Consider the following 24,819-nt stretch of genomic DNA (forward strand, 5'->3'; position numbering starts at 1 on the left):
TGTACTGCATTAATTTATTGTACAAAAAGGGAGTCATGTAACAAGGGATCACTATACAAATAGAAGTAAAATATTATGACTCCCATTTGCAAATTCCCCAACTAAAACAACAATTATAGGTGTGAAAAAAAAAAAAAAAAAAAATACAGACCTAAAGCATGTAATCCCTGTAACTCTCATTAACTTGGATTCAACCTAATAGCTTTGAAATCAGTTGTGAATATTATATATGCTTTATCGCCTACCAAGGCAAAGGGTGTTCTCGGATGATTTTGCCACATTAATTTACAGATGGTCTCTTCTTCAAGTCCTAGGAAATCAGATTGATCATACAACAAAGTTTCAGCTGGCTTGTAAGCTCCTTAACGAATATCTCCTTCCTCTTTATCTCAAATCAGAATCTACGTGATAAAAATATAGGCAACGGCCCTAGCCTGCTAATTGTATTCAGTTGTTAACTGGAGACGAGAAACTATCTAATCTTTTATTGCAAATTTAATATATCATTATTGCAAACAAGGAAACTGTCACTCAAGGAACTCTGTTCATGATACATAGCTACCCGGGCAACTAACAAGAATATCCACTACTGAATGATCTTTACATAAGAAGAGAATACATCATGTTTGGTGAGAGCCATCAAAATCATTGCTTCACATTCACAGCGTTACAACCATGGTCAATTCATAGAGCAATACTGTGATCAAAGTGCCAGCACAAAAAATTTAAACCTAACCCAAAAGACAAGCATAGAGAGGACAGGGAATGATGAATTAGACAAGTAGCAGTGAGCTGAACTCTTCATTTCCCATACTTCTTTCTCAATCTTTCTTTGACGAAATCATTCCGAGCTTTAGTTCGAGCTTGCTGAGGGGCAATGTTGACATAAGAGAGATGCACACCAGCAGCAAAAAGAGCAGCACCAGAGACGAAGCATGCCACAGTCATCAACAATTTCTTGGGTGTTGAAGGAAAGCACAGCACCATTTTCCTTAATTATCTACATGCAAGAGGAGAAGATTCAATCAAAGATAACCAGGTCACATATATAAAGTCACAATCTTTCATCGATTCAAAAGAAAATGATATCGATCAATTTCATAAATCTTCAAGCCACATTAAAACCTTATCTGATACAACATATACTAGCTAAAACTTGCACATCAACTACACCATATTCGTTCCAGAAAATACAATAATAAAACGGCTTCATTTGAGACACTACTTAAAAACATCTAGAAAACCCATATGGAATGCAACATTAGAATAGGAAAAGAAAGATATGAACTTCTAAGCGGCATTTGATCATACACATAGAACGCTTTTTTTTTTTTTGGTAAAGAAAAATGACGCAGTGTACTCACGTATATTACTAATCCTAAAACTGATCAAATCACAAATAGTTTGAACTCATAAGTGCTGAATATTAAGGATGATCGAAAAGGTAAGCATTGGATAATAACTCAACGAGAAGGAAGGTTTATACCTCAGGTAAGGAAGCTTTGCTTTTGGAGCAGTGAATAGTGACCTGGCCACTGGTTCATATGTTCCAAATATGGGCCTGGGCCATTTGCATTGTAGCATATCTAATAAGAGTTAGCCCATTCATAGGCCTAAAGTAGATCAAATAGATAATGAGAATTTGGATTTTTTTTTTTTTTTTTTTAGTTTCAACCTATGGCGTCCGCTCATAATGATAACTCTTTATTATTAGACCAAGACACCAATCAATTTTTTGTGTAGATAAGGATTGAACCCTAGATCTCTTATACAACCATTAGAGACTTTACCAATTGAGCTAACTGGAACCCACGAGAATTTGAAAGAGCCTTATTTTTCTTATTAGCATGAGCTGAAAAATAAAGAAAACTAAGGAAGTTGGAAAAATAAAAAGAGAGAGAGCATGAGTATGGGTTTCCCAAATTCTTCTTGGATTGGAAGTTTGGAACTTGGAAGAGTTTTATAAATGAAGAATGTAAAAGCCAACCAATGCCTTAAGGGCATTTGATAAATATTTTTAAAAACTTTTGATGAGAAAAGAAAAAAATAGTTTTTTTTTTTTACAGTTTTTTATATTTTCCATAAAAGTTGTATCAAAAGTTTTATAAAATAGTTTATTAAAAATGGGTGGCGCTTGTATCCGGCGGTTAGTTCCATTGAACACGTTGCGATGCGGACACGTGTACAAGATTGGACACATGTCCGCATCGCAACATGTCCAATGAAACTAGCCACTAGACATAAGTCTTTCCCATTAAAAATTGTCCTAAAGGCACCCTATTAACATACTTATTAAAGATTTCTTCTTTCTTTTTCTTTTTCTTTTTCTTTTTTTGAGAAGATACTTATTAAAGATTTCTAATTGAATGGGATGGGTGACTTGAGGACCATGAGTTTCTTATTTGTCAATGCACACTTTGAAATTTGAGGCAGTGATTAACCTATCCTAAGTAACACTAGTCTCTTTTAATTTGACACTTGGATCCACTAAATTAAAAACCCTACCAACGGTCAATTATAAATCATTATTATAAGTATTATTATAATGTCTAATTACTCAGATGACTCATACAGTATATGAGAAACTATTGCACCGAACTTTTCTTTTGAGAAAAATTGCACGGAACTTAAATATGTGTCTGGTCAACAATATATATTTTATTATATCTACATTATCCATCTAAAAGTTGAATGAGATTTCGTGTTGATAAAGTAACTGTGGGGTTGGGTATATTGGATTAGCTCAAGCTCACAAAACAACAATTATTCATATATTTAACAATGACTTGTATGAATTTTTTTTTATGTCCTTATGGTTTAAATAATTGCCGAAGAGTGCTAGTGAATATTCGTTTAAATTGTTGAGAATTATCATGTGATGGAATTAAAACAACTCATTTATTATAAATGATTGAGTAAAACTTAAGTACAATATTTTTTGTATTATATTTTAAGTTCGTCAATTAAATTAAACTTTTTTTTTTTTGAAATTGTAACTATATACAAGAAAGTTTAAGCTACATTGGCCAATAAAGCTACATGGTTGTATTGTATTAGTTAACAATCCACATTGTCGATTTAATTAGAATTACGTGCATATACATTTATACATGATAGGTTTTAAATTTATATCAACCATTTTAGGAAAATTATTGTGTAATCCCGGAGTACCATAAATGCGTACTCATTTCTCTCACATAAATGGTGGGTCTTACTAATTAAATTCATAATAGGACCCACTATTTATGTGAGAGAAGGAAGTACGCATTAATGGTACTCGAGGATTACCTAATAATTTTCCTCCATTTTATGATAATTACTCTTTATCATTAAGTTAATACATCAATTATCATCGCACACCCTTGGTGCGATAGTCACTCCACAAGTATAAGTGCTTGTGGGGTGTGGGGGGCAAAGGCCGGGGTTCAAGTCTCCAGGAGGGAGTTTCACACACATATACACTTAGATTAGGCTAGAGTATAATTATATCTTGTATCAACAAAAAAAAAAAGTTAATTCATCAATTGATTTATTGAAATTTTATTAAAAAATGACACTAATTGATTTTATTTTTGTATAAGCATAATTCAAACTCATATACATTGTTCAACAACAATAGATTGTACTAGTGAAGTTTATTAGAACCCCTTTAATTATGAAATTTAAGATACAATGCCTAAGAAATTGTGTCTATAATTTTTGTACAAAATAGCATGGGTTGGAAATTACTAAAATCACTATCACTTTTATTATTAAAAAAATTACAAATTGGCATGACTATTAATGTGTTGATGTCATATCAAATAAATTTATTGCATAAAAAATTTTAATTACTTTTTTATTTTTATTTAAAAGTTCGTCTTTGTAAGACCTATATAATAAGTAAAGTTTATAATATTTCTAGCACTCAAAATGAAAAAAATAGTTTTAGATTTCATGAGACTTTCATCTATTCCTTTTATAAAAATTTATAAAAATAATAAAATAAAATAAAATGTAAAATTTCATTCATCATCCTGAGATATAAGTTAATGCCAATCAAATTCAATACATTTCAAAATTGACTAACTTAGTCCCAAAACCCAACACCATTAGGAATCAATACTTATTTTTCTTATTTATCTCATGGTGTATAGACTTTAAAGACCAAGTTGATTAGTTTTGAAATATTTTGGATCCGACTGATATTAGGCTATTAGCTCTGGAGGTGCTGATAGGCTATTAACCATCAAGTATTTTACCATGAAATAAATGAGAAAAATAAGTAACGGTTTCTAACAATGTTGGATTTTGGGACTAAGTTAGTCAATTTTGAATGTTTTGAATTTGGCTAATATTAAGTTATTAACTCTCGAGGTGCTAGTAGGCTATCAACTCTCAAGCTGTTAACTGTATTTTACCCGATAAAAGACAAAACAAAATGCATAGATAATCATTCTTTTTATAGATATATACATAGATAATCATACGAATGCACGATGAGTTGGAAATAGATTCTTCATTTCAGAATTGGAGAAATAATTAAAGCCAAAAAAAAAAAAAAAAGGTTTCTTCCTGACCTATCACGTGCATTGAAAAAAACAAAACAAAACGGATAAAGGACAATTCCAAATGTTGCCTGGTTGGTTTTTTTGTCTCCTCCTCCATCTCACACTGTACATTTACATAGATTTGTAGTACATAAATATTACTCCTCTCGTTGTTTCCTTTTCCTGTCCAAATATTAACGTTACTGAAGGTAACAGAACGCTGATCATTCATTCTTTCATTAATGGCGATGACGAAGAAGAAGAACTGTGTTTTTTCATTGAGTTTTGTGGCTGTTTTTTGGCTATGGATGCTGTTTGGTGTGGCAATCGAAGGAAGAGTGGTGCCTCTATTGCAGAGCTATGAGGAATCCGGGTTTAGCCCCGGTTTTAGTACGATTTATGATACTTCCAAATATGGTATTTTCAACCTCAACAACGGTTTGGCTCAGACGCCTCAGATGGGGTTTGACTCTCTTTGCTTCTCTCACGTTTTTAGCATGTCTTTCTTCATCGTTTTGGTAATGGGGTTCTGTCAATTTTACATCTTTTTTTGTATTTAAAGAAGAAGAAAAAAACATTCTTTTCTTGTGTTTGTGGGAAATGGGAATATCACAGCGAAAAGAGTAAAAGGGAGCTCTTTAAATTTTTATTTTACTACAAAATGTTTACAACATAATAAATTAATTTCTTAATTACTTTTTCTTTTCTTTTTTTTTGTCTATGTTTAAAGGTTGAAACGTCAATTTGTAAAGCGAAATTAGTGAAATTTGCAGTATGCCTAGCATCAATCTTGTGCGTATGAGTAGGAATTTGATTTTGTTCATTAGGCAATACTGCTGATTCAATGCGTCATTAAATTTTTTTTTTTTAAAGAGGTGAATTTTTTTTTTTTTATTATTGGTAGTAGTAGTAGTAGTAGTTTTGGTAATGAATATATAAAATCTGTTTGTTGATATGTGTGGGCAGATGGAATAGCTGGAATTTCTTTGCCTGCAATATCAATGAGACAGTCATCAAGGAAACAGGTATTTTGTTCTTGCTATCATGGTTCATTAGCTTTTTTATGGATATCTGGTAAGACCAGTTATACATTTACATATATTACTTGCATTCTGTGGCATTATTGTCTTCTTGGTAGTGAGTGGAGTCAAGTTTCTTGCTTCTTGAATTCTGGACCTCGCATCTATATGGGTTAATCTTAGAAGCACGTTACTTAATTGGGGTCCTCAAGAATTTGAAATTGAGGATTGTATGAGGAATGATGACTATAAAATTATGCAGGGTCTAATAATGTTACAAGATTTTGTAACTGTAGAAGGAATAAGTATGATTAGAGGACAAGCAATCCTTGTAGATAAATGGAGTATTGTGTTTGTTCTGGTGTTAATTTTGAATAAATTTTGATTTGTATACAATTTGGTTATTTTCACAGTCTATTTTATTTTATAATTTTTAATGTTTTCTATTATCAATAAGAAGAGAAAACCCGTATGTCTGTTTTTTTTCTGTACATATTGTTTTCCTTGTAGAAGTTAAACCTAACAGATTGTTGCCTAGCGTACATTCAAGCTGCTGCATACCTTGTTAACTCATAATTCTTACTCTTTAAAAAACTGATGCATGCATGTAGAGGACCATATTTAGGTGCATCTGCAACTACCGTTTGATTTATATAACAACAACAACAACAACAAGCCTTAGTCCCAAATTTTTGGGTCAGTATGTATCCTCAAAAGATTAGTTGGCCGCATGTATTCATTTTCTCTATTCTATTAATTTGAAGTCATATTCTTTGTTACTTCCTTAATTGATAAGTCATTTTTTATCACTTCTACTAATGTTAATAAATATATATATATATATATATATATATTATTTTTAAATCAAGTGGAGAGAATCCTCTTCCTTGGCATCCTTGTGTGTGTTATGTATATATGTATGCATTGGCATAAATATATGGTGTATGCTTGTATATATTCCCAATTTCTCATCAGGCTCCATTACATGTACTTTCTTTTTGGTCATTGGCAGCTGATGCACTTATCTCGACAGGTTTGGCTGATTTAGGCTATGTGTATCTCAATATAGGTATTTTTCTGGCATGTTTCAAGCATTTAACTTCAATTTTATCTGTTTTAGACTTATTTATTTTCATGGACTGCAGATGATTGCTGGTCCAACATAACTCGGAATTCAGAGGTCAATTTAATCCTTTAATTTCACCTAATCACAACTCTCATTGACTTTGTACTTTCTTACATCAGTAGTGTAGATCTTGCAGTCTTAGCTTAGCAAATGTTCTTTAGCTTAACTTAGTCCTAAAGGTTGATTTTCTTAACTTTAATTTCATCTTGAGTTTCTTGTTTTTGGTGGGACAGATCAAAATTGTGCCTTATTATAATAACTGTACTTTTATCTGTCTTGCACTCTATTTATATAGCTTTTCTTCATGTGATTAATTGTGGAGCAAATTATTTGCACCACTTCATTTCTCCATTTGAAGGAACTTTTTGCACAAGAAGTGTTCGCTACTAAATATTGTGTGGTTACCCTAAGATTTAATTTCCTATTGAGGCCTTTTTAATTGTGCAGGGTCAATTGGTCCCTGATCCAAAAAGTTTTCCATCAGGAATTAAATCTCTTGCTGATTATGTACATGCGAAGGGCCTCAAGCTTGGGATTTATTCTGATGCTGGGTAGGTCAAATTCCCTACAGCTGGCCAGAAGCTTCTAAGTAATCTATTTCTCAGTCATCTACTTACCTAATTGCTTCCCACAGGGCTTTTACATGTGAAGTTCGACCAGGATCACTATTCCATGAAACTGACGACGCAGAGTCGTTTGCTTCTTGGGTTGGTTTCTGCTATCACTTACTGAGTATTGCTAGAAAGTCTATCAAATATTCATCATTGACTTGGAGATTTTTTGGAACTGTTTGCCATTGCCTCTATATGTTTTACAGTTCGTCCTATGGCATATTAAGAATCAAATCCATAATTGGGGAGTGGAGTTACCACAATGCAATTATGAAATTGGACAACTCATGTCTAAAAATTAGTCATCAAATAGGTTGATTAACTCAAACTACAAATGATTTCATTCCTCCACTAATTTAGATAGGTTATTTTAAAAAAAGGAATTCGGGAATGCTTTGAGTGTCACATAAAAACAGTCCGAATTGCTTTTCCCTTTCTAAGTTAATAATTTGATAATTTAAAATCAGAAATTAGGATTTTTAGATTTAGTGAGGAATTCTGTTAGTTGTACAGCCATGGTCTTTTTACTTCTACACTGTTTTTTTATGTTGTCTTAACAGGGTGTGGATTATCTGAAGTATGACAACTGCTTCAATCTAGGCATCAAGCCAGAAAAACGGTAACACCTTTTATGTTAGTCTCGTTTAAGCCTTCAAATAATCATTACCAAGTAGCTTCCAATTGACTTGATGTGGTTTGATAATTTCCAGATACCCACCAATGCGTGATGCTCTAAATGCAACTGGACGCACAATTTTCTACTCACTTTGTGAATGGTAATACACTTTATTGATCTCTTTGTTTAGAATCCTGACTAGTGAACATTTACATTAACAGAAAATGTTGCCCTTTTATTATTATGGTTTTACAGGGGTGAGGATGATCCAGCCTTATGGGCAGGCAGAGTTGGAAATAGCTGGCGTACAACTGGTGACATCAATGATTCATGGGCAAGGTGAGATTTTTTACTCTACTGAAAGAATAATGCCTGTATTATGTCATAGTTCAAAATGCTATGTGCAACAATTCATATAAACTCGGAATAGTTTTTCTAGCCTCCTTCTAAGTTGTGTGGAACATAAGCCTGCTCTCCATTGAAACATCAGAATCACATTTTGCAAACAGGCCCATATTCCATTTTCATACATTAAATTGACAGCTCATCCAGCCAATGAGCTCTTGCTCAATGGCACATTTTCCCCCCTGTAAGATGAAGATGGAGGGTGAGGTCATGAGTTCAAGATATAATGTGTAATGTGTCCACTCACCCCCCTACAAGCAAAAAAGTTAAAAGAATTGATGACCTGACTACTCCTATTGGTAACGTTGCTACTTGATGACCTGACTTGCACCCTGATATCAAGAGTAACTGAAGGCATTAGATACAATATATGATGGGGATAATATCTCATTCCAAAAAGTGAATAGTGAATATCCTTAGGATCACCCGTAGTATCAACTTTCTATCCTGATGGGAACTGTAGTGAGTTGGGTTACGTACTTGTGTTCTATTGGTAACATTGCTACTTGATGACCTGACATGCACCCCTGATATCAAGAGTCACTAAAGGCATTAGATATAGTATATAATGGGGATATATCTCATTCCAAAAAAGTAATTATCCTTAGGATCACCCATAGTATCAATAACTATCATGATGGGAACATTAGTGAGTTGGGTATGAAAGTATCCATTTAAACAAATTAAAGAGTTGGCTGATATGATTTCTGACCCCTTTACGTGTCTAGAGATTTCTTATTTCTCCCGAGTTTATTATTCTTTTGAAGTGCGTTTCCCTAATATTTCCATTTGAAAAGTGTGTGTTGCATTTGCAGGCTTAGTTGCAAATATTTTACACATGATGTGCTAGCGTTATTATCCACTTCAGAGAAAAAAGAAAAAAAAACAGGGGCAAAAATGTAGATTTCTTAGTGTGTTGACTGTCATATTGATTGAGTTTTGTTTCTTTTATTGTTAAGCATGACTACAATTGCCGATCTGAATGACAAATGGGCAGCCTACGCTGGACCTGGTGGATGGAATGGTAAAAATTTGATCTTTGTAAAATAAATCAATTATGCTAGTGCAGCAATCAACTCCAACTGTGAGCTAGTTTTTCTTATTCTCTATATTATCTTTTCTGGGTAGATCCGGATATGTTGGAAGTTGGCAATGGAGGCATGACATACCAGGAGTACCGTGCTCATTTTAGTATCTGGGCTTTGATGAAGGTCTCTTTTGATTTGTTCTACTTTCTTACTGGTCTGAAATTGTGTTGTATTCTTGATTTTTTTTTTTTTTTTTTTATATACATACATGAGTTCATAGTAAACTCTATTAAAATACTTCTAGTTCTCAGAAAGTATGTATGTGTTGTCTGTGATGCATCTATGATATTTGGACATCAACATTCACTCTCCTACCTAGCCTGAATTTTTAAATTATTTGTCCCCTATGGGGCTAACTAGTGCTGCTAAAATTTTTACTGTTAAACTTACTTCACTCCAAGCTTGCACTGGGGAGGATAGTATAAGAGATATATGCTCCATCTAACTGACCTTTACTTTACTCAATATTAATTTGACTTTTTTTAACACTTCACAAACGTGCAGGCCCCTCTTTTGGTTGGTTGTGATGTAAGAAACATGACCGCAGAAACTTATGAGATTTTAACAAATAGGGAGATCATTGCCGTAAACCAAGGTGAAACATACTCTCTCTCTCTCTCTCTGCTTTTCTTCCACTGTTTAAATACACTTTTGCAGTCTGTCTTCATTACTATGCTGTTTACATGTCACAATCTTTCCAAATCATTGTAACAAAACTAAGGAAGAAGCAATTTCTTTTTGCAGACTCACTTGGAGTTCAAGGAAGGAAAGTTAATGTTACAGGAACAGATGGTTGCCTACAGGTTTTCCTCATTTGCACCTCTTTTTGGCATATTTAAATGATGTTACTGCCGTGACATGGGAAATGTAAATACTTCCAAAGCAAATGAGCTTAGCTCAAAAGTGAACTTCCTTCCCCTGTAAGAATTGTTGGGGGGGGGGTTCAAAACTCACGGGTGCATATGTAACTTAGAAGTCCAAAATATAAAGAGAAAAAAAAAATGTAAATACTTTTGAATTTTTTGCAAGCCAAATGTGCTTTAGTCTGAATGCTCTTTAATTGAAGACTTGAAAAACTTTCACCACTATCCCATACAGGGCTTTAATGGAAAAGGAAAAATTAACTTCATACGCACAATTAAAAAGCTATGCTAGACTGTGAATGTGTAAACATGCTTGTGTTGACTTTAATGAGAATATAAAAGATGAAATGCTCCCTGGTTCATAAAATATAGTTATTTAATATATTTGCGGACCAAATTATCTAAGCAATAATGATTAAGTAGAAAAGTTTGATGATGTATACCTCGTGAGACTTGGTTCATTAGTTATATGATTCTGTTGTTCAGGTTTGGGCAGGTCCTTTATCTGGACATCGCTTGGTTGTTGCTCTTTGGAATCGCTGTTCTAAGGGAGCAATTATTACAGCTCTATGGGAAACACTTGGGCTTCAATCCGGTACTAGTGTCGCAATCAGAGATTTGTGGCAGGTAAGCAAATTGACCTGTATGAACCAATTAAATACTAGGCTGCATCAAATAGGCCCTGCCAAACAGAACCTTTTATTTGGCAGGGAACCTGCTTGGGGTTAACACGGTGGGCTTTGGGTCAAGATGGTTTATGTGATTTGGAGCTTGATCAGTTTAAATTCTCTTACCATTTCTCTTGTGACAAATTGTAGATTTTTTAGTCTAAGCTACTTATCAAGCTTAGAGTTGAAGCACTTTAGTTAACTTCTTAGTTGTTTCAAGGTTTTGGCTTTCCAAAATTATTCTATGCTAACTTGTTCTCACTGCTGCTTACAGCACATATATGTTACGGGAAGTGCAGTGTCATCATTCAGTGCCCGTGTGGATGCTCATGATTGTCTGGTTTATACTTTCACTCCCCAGACATTGTCTCAATCTGCGATTTAAGCCATCATACTATTAGTGGGGTTCAAGCCTTCAAGCTCATCCATTGTTCTGTTACCTTTGGAAAAAAATAATACGAAAGTGTCATATCCGTTGTATTGCATTGAAGTTTGTCTCCAAGTTGTGTTACCCGTTGTCTATAAACTTTTTGATGGTAACATTAAACAGGTGGTATCTGACCATCTGTAATATATTGCTCAGACAAATGAAAATTATATTGTCTACAGTCTGAAGTGCAAGGCTGTAGAGAATATCATAGTGGTTTAGAATACACGATGTGTTTAATGGATTTGGTGGAATATTATAAGTAATGATTCGTGCGTTATCTTTTTTAGAATCGCAAAAGCTGGTTGACATAATGGTCAGCAACCAGCAAGGCACATTCGGCCCCTTGATTACTAAAATTAAAATAGAGCTTCTATCTAAATAACAGTGAGTAGCAAGTGCTCTTCATCCTTTTATGCAGGTGTTGCGGGGTTTTGGGTCTTTTAAACTTACTTGGCAGCATCTGTTTTTCCTTATTTTGAGTCTATTAAGTAATATTAAAGTTTTGCCATTCTCATTCAAACTCACTGTTTTAGCTAACAATAGGACAAACTACCAAACCAAACTACTGTAAATAAACCTCTTCACGCTTTTTATATGGATAGTGGATTAGATAATATTGAGACTCAACGAGAATTTAATTGATTTGATATTAAGTACACCTTTATATTTGAAAAAAAAATTAGAAATTTCTTCATGAAATTGATTATCTCAGTTTTTCAAAATAACACAAATAAAGAGAGTTCTAGTACGAGGATGTTTTCATTTGTAAAGACCAAGCAATTGCCATATTTGCACTTTCACCCAAAAGGATTAATCAAGTCACAATTGAGGCTCCTCATAATCACTTATAAATCTAATATCCACCCAGTAAACACATGATGTGGACTCAGCACATGTCCGCACATCACACACGCAAACAATCAAGTCCAATCAAATCCCCACAATTTGGGATATCACGTGGATCTAAAATGCTGTGTATATGAAGACCAGGAATGAATATAATGCAATTATTTTAGCAAGTGCTGATACTAGGCATATTAGATCCTCATTAAGTACATGTAAACATGTTATGGCTACATAATCATCTAGAAGGGGATGGGAGGGATAACAAAATTCTACCCAGAATCCATCCTTAATAAAGCTTTCTAGACTACTAGATTAGAATCCAAATTGAAGGAAGAAGGCAAAGAAGAATTCATAGTATGGCAAGGATCAAGAACATCACCACAGAAGCACACTTTTAACTTCAGAATAGTCCATTGGCCTTCACATTGTTCTGTTAGTGTCGCCTTCATCATTCTTATCTATAAAGCAGTCATGTGGTTAAAGGGGGGAACTCCTTGTCATCTTTTAGATGGTATCGATGCATGAGAACCCTGCAATGCCAAACAAGCAAAGGAAAGAGTTTAGACTGTGACTTATTTATTTTTCAAAGCTCAATAGATTAGGGACTATCAGACATGTTATCATCGCTTTCCCAAAATCGCTGTTGCCTCTCCATTCCCATTGTTGGATTAACTTGCATAAGGTCTGAAATGCTTGACATGGAAGAATCTGCCTGCTTGCTCATTACCTGCAAAGGCAATTTCAATGGTGATGGTGAACATCTGTGAGTCCCAAACCGAATACTCCCCAAAGGAGAGCAGTCCTTGGCTTCCGGGGACTTCACAGTTAGCTGACCAGACTGGTTCATCTTTGATGGTGGGGACTTCCGAATGCCTGTAAGCAATGGGAATTCTTCAAGTGACAGATTGAGGCGACAGCCATTTTCAACCTTGTCTGTCACTGAGGGAACCTCAATCTGGTCAATGAGCTGACCAGTCTGGCCCATTTCTGATGATGGGGGCTTTTGAATGCCTGCAAGCAGTGGGAATTCTTCATGTGAAAGATTGAGGTCAAAGAGCTGACCAGATGGGTCCACCTCTGATGGAAGGGACTTCTGAATGCCTGCTCGCAGTGGTAATTCTTCATGTGAAAGATTGAGGTCAGCAAGCTGACCAGTCTGATCCATCTCTGATGGTGGGGGCCTCCGACTGCTAGCAAGCAGTGGGAATTCTTCATTTGAAAGATTGAAGCAGCAGCCATTTGCACCCTTGTCTGTCACTGAGGGAACCTCAATCCGGTCAATCCTTTTAGGTGATCTCATAAAATCTTGAGTTCTATGTTTTGAATACCTTCCCCTCACCCTTGGTATGTCCTTGTAAGAATTATGGGCCTGCAATATACAGAAATCTTAAGCTAATGACAGCAAGAAACATTTTAACAGTTCACAAAAAATAAGAGCAGCAGAACTAAAATTGCAGATAAGGCTTTGCATTAATATACCACGTTAGGGATGTATGTGCCTGTTCCTCGTGAATTCTTCATGTCTTCAAAAGGAAATATTGCAGCAGATAGTTGGGAAGCATCATGACAGTGGAATGGAAGCCTTGGATAATATACCTCAGTACCTTTCTGAGAAAATAAATTCCAGTTGTGTTGCCATGACTGAGCCATGGATTCCCATCTAGTCTTGTTCCAGACATGGGAAAGTGATGATGGAGAACTGGACTGTCCAGGAATGGATAATGTATAATCATGATACTGCTGACTATATTGTAGATCACCATAGTAGCTATCATAGTCTCCGCTTAGGTCAGATATTTGAGATCTTCCAGTGCCAAATGTAGGGATAGGAACTTGTATATCTGGCCTTAGTCCCCTTCCATTCCTATCTAAAATGGTAGTGAAAAAGTTCTCTAGTCCCTCTCCCATGCTTTCTCCCGGAAGCATAAGGACCTCTCGAAGCTTTTGAGCTCCATATGAAAGCGCACATCTTATCCGATGGAAATTGCCTAGATGAAAAGAGGGCATTATAAGCTACATAATTTACAAAACTAGGAGTTCAATGAGATAATTCTGCCAAAAGATGTAATTGTGAGTTGTAACTTGTAACACCAATTTCCTTACTTCCATAAAGATTAGAAATAAGTAAAGTTCTTTTGAGACATATTGAACTCTTATTATTAATATCAACAGGAGATATCAAGGTATTTGTTCTTAGACTTTTAAGTTTTTAATAGGATGACCCCCCCTCCTTTTAGTTATCATGAATCATGATAAGTTCAAAGAAAAGTGGAAGGGTATGCAATTTCTATAGTTCTTCCAAGTCCAATTATAGGAGTTGAACCCACAACATCCATTTAAGAGAGGTGTTTTTAACAAGTCCCAGACAGAATCAAATAATACAAATTCAGTGCATAAGCCTTTACAAATTAGCCTTGTTAAACAGTGAAGAAAATCTGCTTCAGTAAGTGAAATTGGTCAAAAACCTTTGCTGACACTACGTCCTAAATTGTTGTTGTCTTTTAAAGGATCCACTATGTTGAGGTGCTTGATGGGAAATTCATGGATCCTAGTCTCATGTACCCTTATTGGAACTGAAAATATTTCTCTGCAGTTTCTCAGCAACACTTCAGTGAGCAATAGTTCATCCCTATTCTCTTCTGTTGTTACTGGTGAAAAAAGCATCCGCGAAGAACAAAAAAGTAAAAAAATAAGGATCTTAAGTAGACAAGTAAAACAATCAGATTACAGAAAACAAAATAAAATACAACTTACCCCCAATTCCTGGAAGGGATATGGTGAGCGGACCACTTACACTGACACAGTAACTGTCCCAATCAAATGTGCTAAAGTACACCAAAAATCTATACAGAACCTGTGAGTAGAATATGAAAATAAGTAGCATTAATGCTTTTAAACTCAAACACAAATGCTAAGCGGACCTTTGAGGACTTAGATAGTTCTGGAGACCAGCTGCTTTGTTCTTTTAGTGGATCTTTGTTTGACTGGTCTCGGACTTGGGGACTCACTTCTAATGATTCTCTTCCCTTTTTCCTAAACTCTCTTCTCCTTGGTAATTAATTTTATTTTTTGTTTTCTTTTCTCTGTATTTTTGGCTTTCTTTATGCTTTTCATGCATAAAGTAGCTTCTTGAATATACATCTTTCTTACTAATCAAAAAAAACAAAAGCTGAACTGAAAGAATCTCACCTCCAATGGACCACGTAGTGATGAATGATAGCGATTGATAATACACAATACCAAAGTTTCTAATGCATATGCTGAAAACAAGCCATGGTGAGCACCAAGAATTCTAGCTTCATAATAGCACCAGGCTTTTATCAAGATAATACTACGTTTGAAAAGATGGTCTCTTCCAATAATTTGGTCAACCTAAAAAATAAGCAGCACCAGAGAAGTCAAGTATGTTTTCTCAAAAATCACATTACAGTCAAGATCTATTATAATTTGGTGGATGGAGAGAGAAAAAGAGTGGTTTCACACACTGCTTAGGCTAAGATAGGGGGAAATGCAAGAAATAGGGAAAAAATTTTGAATGTGCAATAGAAGCTGACAAGAGCAAGAACCACATACACAATAAATTCAAGAATAATGAAAAGGTAAAAATATACCTACCTACAAATTTAAACCTTATTCAGTTAAAGGACGATAAACCATTGTATTGATACTGCACATGCTTTTCAGTGCCATGTCAATGAAATTCACAATAGTACATGTGAAGTTGCATGTTGGGGGAAAAGTAAAATTATACTAAGATTACAATGAATACATATGAATATACTGGACCATACCTGCTCAAGAAAGCACAAACTAGAGAGCCCAGCCAATTGATTGAAAGAAATGTCCACAGCTATATTCTTCACAATACATTTCACAACTTTAACCTGCCATTCAAAATCCCATCATTATCCCAGATAAAGTTGGGGTCCATTAATTTCACAGATCAACAAAATTTTCCACAACTTAAAATAAAATTTTCAGTATATGTAAATTAATCACTGGACTAAGAAACAACAAAGTCAACAAAGTTAAACCTGTGCACAAATGTATTGGACATCTTTTACTTGAAACTTGGAGTCTTTATCTCCACCTTCAAGAATGCTGCAGACACCTCTAGCCAAATCTTCCTCCACATTTTGATCACTGATGACAGTCAAATCAATGTCTCCGTCAGGAAGGTAGGTTTTTAGTGGCACTGAGCCAAATGGGAAGACCTGTAAGTGCATAGACATGAAAAAAGAACTTCACATTAATTCAATCTCACTATAATAGCATTATATACTAACTGAAATAAACTCATCATTAATCCCTTCAAGCAAAGTTTTTTGATACAATAAACAGTCAAACCTATAAAAAATAAATTAACCGAAATGGATACACCTCATAGGATCAAGCAAGTGGATTTGTAAATGTTCCATAAGATTATAAATAAATAAAGCATTTGAAAACATGAAAGCATCTCCAGTATAAAAGTTACAACTTCATATGTCTAATATTGAAATATTCTGAGCCATGTAAATGATTTTTTAAAAGAAATGTCAGTTTTTCACTGAGCTAGATGTTCAAATATTAGTTGAAAATATATGAAAGTAAAGAACTATACAACATATCGTAATGGAAGGTATCTTTGTCAGTTATAAAATACATAATCAAGTCACAAAAGATAAAACATTTGTAAAGAAAAGCTCCAGGAAGCTAGTTGTCATCTAAAGGACTAGACAAAGTAGTATGACAAGATCAAAGTTGCAAAAACTTTGTTTGCCTCCCCATCCACCATTAAGGCCGTTTCGTAATCTATGATCTCTATTAAAAATTTTGGCATAAAAAATACCAAAAAAAAATACAAAATGCCTCAGGTCCATGTGGTGGTGCCAGTAATATAAATCAAAACTCGAGAGAGATCCCCCCCACCCCCCCACCCCCCCAAAAAAAAAAAAAGAACAAACTCAATTACAAACTTCAAAGAAATGGGATTGCCATGTATTACAAAGAGAGGTCTGCAACATGCAAACTATTTAAACAAATAAGCCTAACAATCTCAAGCAGATCTAACCATATAACAGGAAAGAAGGGAGAGGGGGAACTACATTTAAAAAATGTATATATTATATTGAACTTTCAAAAACTAGAGAACAAAACAAAGCAAAGGGGAAGGGGTCCAGGGGCAATTCTCACCTCAGTTGCATAATAACGTTGAATTAGCCTCCGGACATAATCAATAACCTCCTTCCTTGCCTTCTCAGAATCCACAGTAGGTTGAATGGCACATAAAATTTCCCGGGTCCTTTTCTCAGCCATCAGCCAGATTTCCCCATCAATTGACAATGGGTCTGGGTTAGGTAAAGAGGAGGAAGAAGGTAAAGAGGAGATAGTTGACAATGTCTCTTGAAAATCTTCCATAGTTAAAAAAAAATCTATGATAATTCAGGTCCTGAAAAATAAACCTAGGAACACACAAACTGGGCAGGCCAGTGCCAATTCAACAATTGATCACAGAAAAGGCAGCATCATAGCCTCCGGAAGTCAGAGTGTTATAAAGTAGCTTTGGGGAGAAACTGAAATGAGTTGTTGAGGTTGGTCAACACTAGTAATAAATACAGCCTAGGAATTGAGAAGGATGCCAGGATATTGTCATCTAGAAAAATTATTTAATAAATGTGCAGACACAGAAAAATTATGAAAGCGGTAGAACTTAGTCCTGCAGTGTAAATTGGGAATTATAGAGAAGAAAACCGGCTACTTGGATGCTTTCAGGTGGCCCACATTGCTTCCATATCTATTGCAGCCTCATATACTCTGTTTCCATATGCCTCCTTTTATGTTAATAGCCGAAATGCTCTACCGTAGAAGAAAGGGTGAAAAACAACTATAAACAAAATATCAGCACTATTTTGACAATGTCGGTTGTCAAATAAGGGAAGAAAGAGCAAAATAAGCATTTTTGAAATAATTGGAGACAATATTTTTAAACATGGAAAGGAGCAGAAGAAAGGACAAAGGTAACATGAACCAAAAAATTTTGAAAAAAAAATGTCCCCACCTATTCAGCAATCAAGAGCAGGCACGGTGGCGTGGGCGCCTTAAGGGAAACTTTAAAAGCGGATCAAGTAGAACACTGCATAGGAGAACTTATATGGTAGAAGAAAGGGTCAAAAACTACTATAAACAAAATATCGGCACTATTTTGACAATGACGGTTGTCAGAGAAGGGATGAGAGAGCAAAATATGCATTTTTAAATCTAGGCATATATAGGACTATGTCATCAGGAATAATTGGAGACAAATCTTCTTAAACATGGAAAGGAGCAACAGAAAAGGACAAAGGTGATATGAACCGAAATTTAAATATAAAAAAATTGTCCACGCCTACCCGGCACTCAAGCGTGTGCATGGTGGCATGGTCTCCTTAAGGGAAGCTTTAAAAGCGAATCAAGTAAAACATTTTCTTGATAAGTAATTAGCTTTATTGATATATAAAAAATATATATATAAAAAAAAAAAAAAAGGGACACCCTAGTACACAGGGAGTGTACGGGATCAACAATCCAGAATAAAAAATACAAGAATCCTGAAAAACAAGAAGAGAAGAGAATGATTGGTTTCACAAAACAGACAACCAATCCAATAAAGTTCTAAAGAAAAAAAAAAAGGTTAAGGTCAAGTTTAGATCTCTTAATATCGACAAAACATCTATTATTTCCTTCCTTCCAAAGACACCACATTAAACAATGGGGAATGATTCTTCATATATTCTCATTTTGATGATGATCAAACCGGCCTAGCCAGCAAGCTAGGAGCCCGACAACTGATTGTGGCATAACCCAACTTACTTCAAATAAACCAAAAAACATAGACCACAAATCCATAAACCAGACAATGAAGAAAAAGATGGTCAACTGATTCACTATTACACTTGCACATATAACACCAATCCAATATCCAAATCTTCATTTTTCTCAAATTGTCAATTGTCAAGCATTTTCCCAAAGCAGTATTTTCCTAAAACATTGTCACATTCATAAAGTCTCACTAGACAATGTGGATTCTATTTCATTAATGAGCCAACAGAGTATAAGACCAAATCAACAATGTTATAATGGTAAATTTGTGTATCTTTCTCCATTCATAACATACCATGGCGAGTTTTTTTTTTTTGGATAAATAACATGCCTTGGCCTAGTATCAATAAGATGATTAATAAATTCTAAGCTATTTCACCTTTTTGCTCAATAATTGTTATCCTAATTCATTCCAACTATTTAGATTGTTTTTTATAACTATTTAGATAATTAAACATTTAATAACCTTATTTAATATCACATCTCAGATTAGCTTTCCAGATGTCAATGCTACAAGCATTTATTGCAAGGAGATTTAATATTAGTTCTCTTGCTAATGAAATTGTCAACCAAGAAGAAGTATTTTTTTAAGACACCCTGAAATGTTTGCAAAGCACAAAACATTCTTAGTAACGGAAGTTGTTTCCGTTAAGTTAACAGTACCAAATGATCATTCAGCAACAACAACAACAACAACAACAAAAAAACGCAAAACAAAAAGGAAAAAGGCAAGTCCAAAAGATCCTTGCTACCTAGTTAATATGTTTAGATATTTAATAAACAAGTGATATTTCCAAATAGGGCATAACCCCAAATAACACCCAAAAAATAAAAAGAAAGGAAAGAGGAAAAATAAATAAAAACAGGAGAACTTTAATCTTTTGGTCAGATGAATATGACAAATGTGTGTACGAGAGTCCAAGCCTCAAATATCAAGCTTGGATACTAAGCTAGCCAAGCTTGAACACAAACATCAATTAGCCATGATTGGGAGGGAGGCATGTAGAGGAGATAGCACGTGCACACACAAGCACATGCACACGCTGTGCATGTGGCCTTGCAAATCACATTACAGATGTTATAATCTACATAATGACATAAGCACAATCAGTTCATCAAATATCAAGCTTGGTTACTGAGCTAGCCAAGCTTGAACACACATCAATTAGCCGTGATTGGGAGGGAGGCATGTAGAGGAGAAAGTGCATGCACACACAAGCACATGCACACACTGTGCATGTGGCCTTGCAAATCACATTACAGATGTTATAATCTACATAATGACATAAGCACAACCAGTTCATCAAATATCAAGCTTGGTTAGGAAGCTAGCCAAGCTTGAACACACACATCAATTAGCCGTGATTGGGAGGGAGGCATGTAGAGGAGAAAGTACATGCACACACTGTGCATGTGGCCTTGCAAATCACATTACAGATGTTATGATCTACGTAATGACATAAGCACAACCAGTTCATCAATAAATACCTATTCCTCTAGGCCTTACCCACTCCTATATGACATATCCCACTATAAGGAACAAGGACAGCCCAACTGGAGTTCATTTATCCTCCACAATTGCTGAATAAGGTTAACATTTAAAAAATAATTGTCAAGCCAAACATAAATGGGGCTTAAAATCAACCTAGGCCCAGAATAATTCTCTAAGCTCGTTTCTTTTTCACATCCTGATTCACTAATTTGATATCCTACATACCTTTATGTGAAATCCAAGGCAAACATGGCCGACTGAAGATTCTATTCATCAAATATGATTAAGCTACCTTGTATCAGTTTCAACTTTACCACAAGCTGAATTGCCATTTTCTTTTAAGCCATATTGTGTAACACTTACAACCAAAAGAGAGGCATCCGTAGAATTTTGCTTTGATTTGTCAAGAAGCAGGGGATAGGAGAACTTGGGATGTTCGTTTCATTCGGGGTCCTAATGATTGGGAGGCAAATGTGGTGGATGATTTTTTTCATTTCTTGGCGTCCAATCTACCTTCCGTGACGGATGGTGATCGGTTGAAATGGAGGATGACAAAAAACGGGGACTTTACTATCCGCTCATTTTATCATAAGTTACATGGCTCTTCTTCCGTTGCTTTTTCACGGAAAGGTATTTGGAAGGTTAAGGCACTCCGGTGTGTCTCTTTCTTTGTATGGACAATCGCTTGGGATAGGATCCTCACGGGAGATATCTTGAGACTAAGAGGCTTTGATTTCGTTGACTGGTGCATTATGTGTCATTGCTGTGGTGAGACAGTGGATCATTTGTTGTTACATTGTAGGAAGGCTTATCAGCTGTGGTGTTTTGTCTTTAGGATTTTTGGGATTTCATGGGTTCCCTCTAGTACGGTGCAAGATTTTCTTTTTAATTTGTGGAATTAGTTGGGGAAGCATTCATCTTACATTTGGAACCTAGTTCCACTGTGTTTGATGTGGTGTATTTGGAGGGATCGCAATCGGCGGACGTTTGAGAATTTGGATAGATCTAAGGACCAACTGCTTGCTCTCTTTTCTGGTTCCCTGTTTGATTGGGCTAGGGCTTGGGGACTCACATCTAGTGACTCTATTCCTTTATTCCTTAGCTCTCTTCTTCTTTGTATTTAATATTTTTTTGTCTTTGTTTTTTCTTCTTTCTTTGTATTGTTCTCTTTTCTTTTTCAATATCAAAAAAAATCAGTCACTCCAGATGCCACTCCTATCCTCACTCCACTGCATGCAGCATGCTGTAAAACGTTTTACAAAAGACACCTTTCAGTGTTTTCAGGTGTTTGGCATGACGTAAATCCTGGTAAACCAAAAATGTTTTCAGTTGAGCAGAAAAAATGCAGTTTTGAGAGGTGTAAAATGTCTTACACCCAAAAAAAAAAAAAAGTGTAGAAAATTTTCCCCTCTCGACCTTGGCCATCAACCCTCCACAACCCCCCCCCCCCCCAAGGGCAACTAGCCAACACCTTCGCCCAAAGCCACCCACCGCTGACACCACCCCTTCCGCAAAAGCTACTCACCGGCCACCTATCTGCCGGTATTTCACTGGAGCTTAGCTAGTTGCATCAAGTAAATCTGACGATTGAGCTTTGTGAGTTTAGTGCCTAGAGATCGTTACCTGCCCAAAGCTGAAATTTTTGCAAAGAAGGATAAGGATTTTTGTAACTATTAATTTGAAAATTGGAGAGAATTGGAGGTGCAGAGGTTTGTATATGACTTGGGACTTATATCCACACAAAGACATTCTCTCTTATTTCATGGGAATGCTACCCTTATGAAACTTTAGCCGTTTTGGTTAAGGTTACTTAATAAGTCCTACTTACCATATAAGATTTTGGGAAAATAAACAAAAACGTTGGAAAATGTTTTTCCAAGCATTTTCAAGAATGGATCAGACACTGAAAAATAAGTAGTTTTCCTTCCATCAGAAAGTGTAAAGCCGAAAAAGATTGCAAAGTTAGAGGAAATCATTTGCCAAAACCCACTCCATATGGTATAAAACTGATTAGATTTTCGAAAATATTTGCCATTCACATAGCTAATTTTTTATGTTCCTTATTCCTTTGTCCATGCTGTGAACATTTATGCATGTTCTATTTAATGAAAATACAATATTTGAAGTGAAATCAAGAAACAAAATAAAAATTCCACTACGGCAACAGAAAGTAATGACGCTATTAAACTTTTGTACATTGGCAAATGTTCAGTACAGATACATGATGACAGAGTTGATCAAATGGACAAAATTTTGAACACGATTGCAACAAGTTTTTCACTTGAAAATTTCAGCACACAATTGCAATATGTTCTTCTTTTGACAAAATATGGCATATAAATTTCAAATATAGTAAGGCCCTCAGCCAACATTGAACTGACATGTGCTCTGAATGTAACAATAGACAAATAGAGAGAGGTCCAAATATTCCTTAACATATTAGAAATAGAAACGCTAATCTCTAAAGGGTAATGAGCTGCATTCTCAAAATAGTAATTCACGTATGTATTGGCCTTTTAGAGATGGCTCTAAAAGCTCATCTCTAGTCATACCCATTCCCAAAACATAAATAAAAATAACTATAATTTTAGGAGGGGATGACCACAAGCTCAAAGTGAGGCATTGGAAAAAGAAATGGTAGCCAAAATGTCAAACATCTCTCCAAACTCAACCTTTTGCAACTGGTTGAGGAATAAACCAATCCCAGTTTCAAAACCACATGAATTGACAAAACTCTTCCAACCTCAATTTACTGCATTCATATATCAAGCTTGAAATAGAAAGCACATAAGTAATCTCAATCTAGGCAAATGTGACACTTATTCACCATAATCAAAGTATTAAAAACCCATAAAAGGTTGAACCCAAAAAAAAAGTTTTTACCTTTAATGGGTGCCACTAATCACAATGGCTTCTTTCTTCTCTTCTTCTGCTTGCCTTTCTTGCTCTGGCTAAAAGCCCACTTCATTGTTGGAGACACTGAATCCATGCAACTATTCCCACCCTCCACAATCCAAAAACCCTAACCTCAAACCTCAGTCACAGGACACAAACAAAAGTCACAACCGAGGAATGAAAGAGAATTAACCGCTCAAACAACCAACCGTTAAAATCCAACACCTCTAGAATTGTGGTCCACCTCCAACCTAACCAGTAACCATGTAAAATTTCATGGACCCACATGCTAACGTGGCAAGATCAATGTCGGATAGTGAACAATCTCAAACCCATCATCAAATACATCCGGGTCGCCCATCATAGAATTATAAATGCACATTAAGTTTTTTCTTTTTTTCTTTTTTTGAAGCCAAGTTTTTTTTCTTTTTTGAGAATTTCAACCTATGGCATCTATTTCTGATAATACTATTTATTATCAGACTAAAATACCAATCAATTTTTGGTATAAGCGGGAATTAAATCTCAGATCTCTTATTCAACCATTAGAGACTTTACTAGTTGAACTAACTGGAACCCACTTTTTTTCTTTTTTAAAAGAGAATTAACCCATAAATTTATTTTTCCAATGAATATTATATACTTATAATAGCATTGACCATATATGTATTTTTTTTTTTTTTGTTGAATTAAAGTTACACCTAGTATAACTTTAAACAATATTACATCAATTAATAGTTTTTAATTTGGTACAAATTTTGACATATCCACCGTTAAATTACATTATCTTCGTATATTATCCATGCTTGCAAAATTTCAAAGTGATCAAAGATCAATAGCCATGTCACCAATCAATTATTTAAATTCAAACTTTTGCAGTTTAAAATAATGCATAAAAGATTAGTTTATGGATCGAATGATAAATTACATTTGATTGGCATGAATATTGGCATGCATATTAAGAACATATAGAACATGTAATTCAATGGTTGGATTTTCAAAAAATAAGTCAATAATAAGTTATTGAGTGGTGTTATATTGCTTAGGGTGTGTTTGTTTGGAGGTGAAATATGGTAGATGGAAGACTTTTGAGAGAAAATGGGAAGAAAAACTTTTTTGAGTGTGTTTGGTTGGGTGAGAATGAAGGAAAATAAATGGTGAGACTCAGGTGTTTTCTCCCTTGGCCCACTAAAAAGCTTTCTCCCTAAAATAGAGAGAAATTTAAAGGATGGAAATAAGGCTGCTTAATGGACAAAAATATTCATGTCGAGTTACTTTCTTTCTTTCTTTCTTTTTTTCCTTTCTTTTTTCTGGGCTATGGATGGGCATGTTGCCTCTTTCTTTCTTTTTGCTTTTTTTCCTTTCTTTTTCTTTTTTTCCTTTCTTTTTTT

At 35.0% G+C, this 24,819-nt stretch overlaps 2 protein-coding genes and 1 long non-coding RNA gene across 7 annotated transcripts; 1 reads left to right on the top strand and 2 right to left on the bottom strand.

Moving 5' to 3' along the window:
- Positions 1-459: 459 nt before the first annotated feature.
- On the bottom strand, positions 460-1,563 carry LOC142641282 (uncharacterized). The gene is made up of 2 exons (XR_012845351.1): positions 1,487-1,563; positions 460-1,000 (listed from the first exon to the last, which is right to left on the bottom strand). It is a non-coding gene; the product is annotated as an uncharacterized LOC142641282 (long non-coding RNA).
- Positions 1,564-4,621: 3,058 nt separating this feature from the next.
- LOC142640417 (alpha-galactosidase 3) lies at positions 4,622-11,637 on the top strand. Of its 3 annotated transcripts, none has more exons than XM_075814497.1 (15): positions 4,622-4,992; positions 5,496-5,554; positions 6,561-6,617; positions 6,694-6,728; positions 7,122-7,225; positions 7,309-7,381; positions 7,846-7,904; positions 7,996-8,061; positions 8,157-8,240; positions 9,266-9,330; positions 9,435-9,517; positions 9,899-9,989; positions 10,139-10,197; positions 10,744-10,884; positions 11,200-11,637. In XM_075814497.1, exons 1-15 carry the CDS (start codon positions 4,772-4,774, stop codon positions 11,308-11,310), a joined length of 1,308 nt encoding a protein of 435 aa, XP_075670612.1. In that variant the 5' UTR covers positions 4,622-4,771; the 3' UTR covers positions 11,311-11,637. The 3 variants fall into 3 exon arrangements, with proteins under 3 accessions (XP_075670612.1, XP_075670614.1, XP_075670613.1); XM_075814499.1 differs by having other exon boundaries at positions 4,631-4,992; positions 6,561-6,581; XM_075814498.1 differs by having other exon boundaries at positions 4,631-4,992; positions 6,582-6,617.
- Positions 11,638-12,348: 711 nt separating this feature from the next.
- On the bottom strand, positions 12,349-23,760 carry LOC142641697 (uncharacterized). 3 transcript variants are annotated; one of them, XM_075816176.1, is made up of 10 exons: positions 23,417-23,760; positions 17,377-22,166; positions 16,236-16,415; positions 15,993-16,085; positions 15,391-15,573; positions 14,956-15,055; positions 14,667-14,849; positions 13,681-14,189; positions 12,816-13,570; positions 12,349-12,731 (listed from the first exon to the last, which is right to left on the bottom strand). In XM_075816176.1, exons 2-10 carry the CDS (start codon positions 17,599-17,601, stop codon positions 12,671-12,673), a joined length of 2,289 nt encoding a protein of 762 aa, XP_075672291.1. In that variant the 5' UTR covers positions 17,602-22,166; positions 23,417-23,760; the 3' UTR covers positions 12,349-12,670. The 3 variants fall into 3 exon arrangements, with proteins under 3 accessions (XP_075672291.1, XP_075672292.1, XP_075672293.1); XM_075816177.1 differs by having other exon boundaries at positions 17,377-17,531; positions 23,417-23,758; XM_075816178.1 differs by lacking the exon at positions 15,391-15,573 and having other exon boundaries at positions 17,377-17,531; positions 23,417-23,757.
- Positions 23,761-24,819: the final 1,059 nt, after the last annotated feature.

This window comes from Castanea sativa, chromosome 6 (assembly GCF_040712315.1).
Source record: "Castanea sativa cultivar Marrone di Chiusa Pesio chromosome 6, ASM4071231v1".
NCBI lineage: Eukaryota > Viridiplantae > Streptophyta > Magnoliopsida > Fagales > Fagaceae > Castanea > Castanea sativa.

Bases quoted from the DNA above. Each gene is read 5' to 3' on its own strand.
- LOC142640417 (XM_075814497.1), top strand. From the start codon at position 4,772: ATGGCGATGACGAAGAAGAAGAACTGTGTTTTTTCATTGAGTTTTGTG. The intron at 4,993-5,495 runs GTTTGACTCTCT...ATGTGTGGGCAG, and splicing joins GCTCAGACGCCTCAGATGGG to ATGGAATAGCTGGAATTTCT. The intron at 10,885-11,199 runs GTAAGCAAATTG...TGCTGCTTACAG, and splicing joins CAATCAGAGATTTGTGGCAG to CACATATATGTTACGGGAAG.
- LOC142641697 (XM_075816176.1), bottom strand. From the start codon at position 17,601: ATGGAAGATTTTCAAGAGACATTGTCAACTATCTCCTCTTTACCTTCT. The intron at 15,574-15,992 runs GTATGGTCCAGT...CTTATTTTTTAG, and splicing joins GTTTGTGCTTTCTTGAGCAG to GTTGACCAAATTATTGGAAG. The intron at 15,056-15,390 runs GTGAGATTCTTT...TTCTACTCACAG, and splicing joins CACTACGTGGTCCATTGGAG to GTTCTGTATAGATTTTTGGT.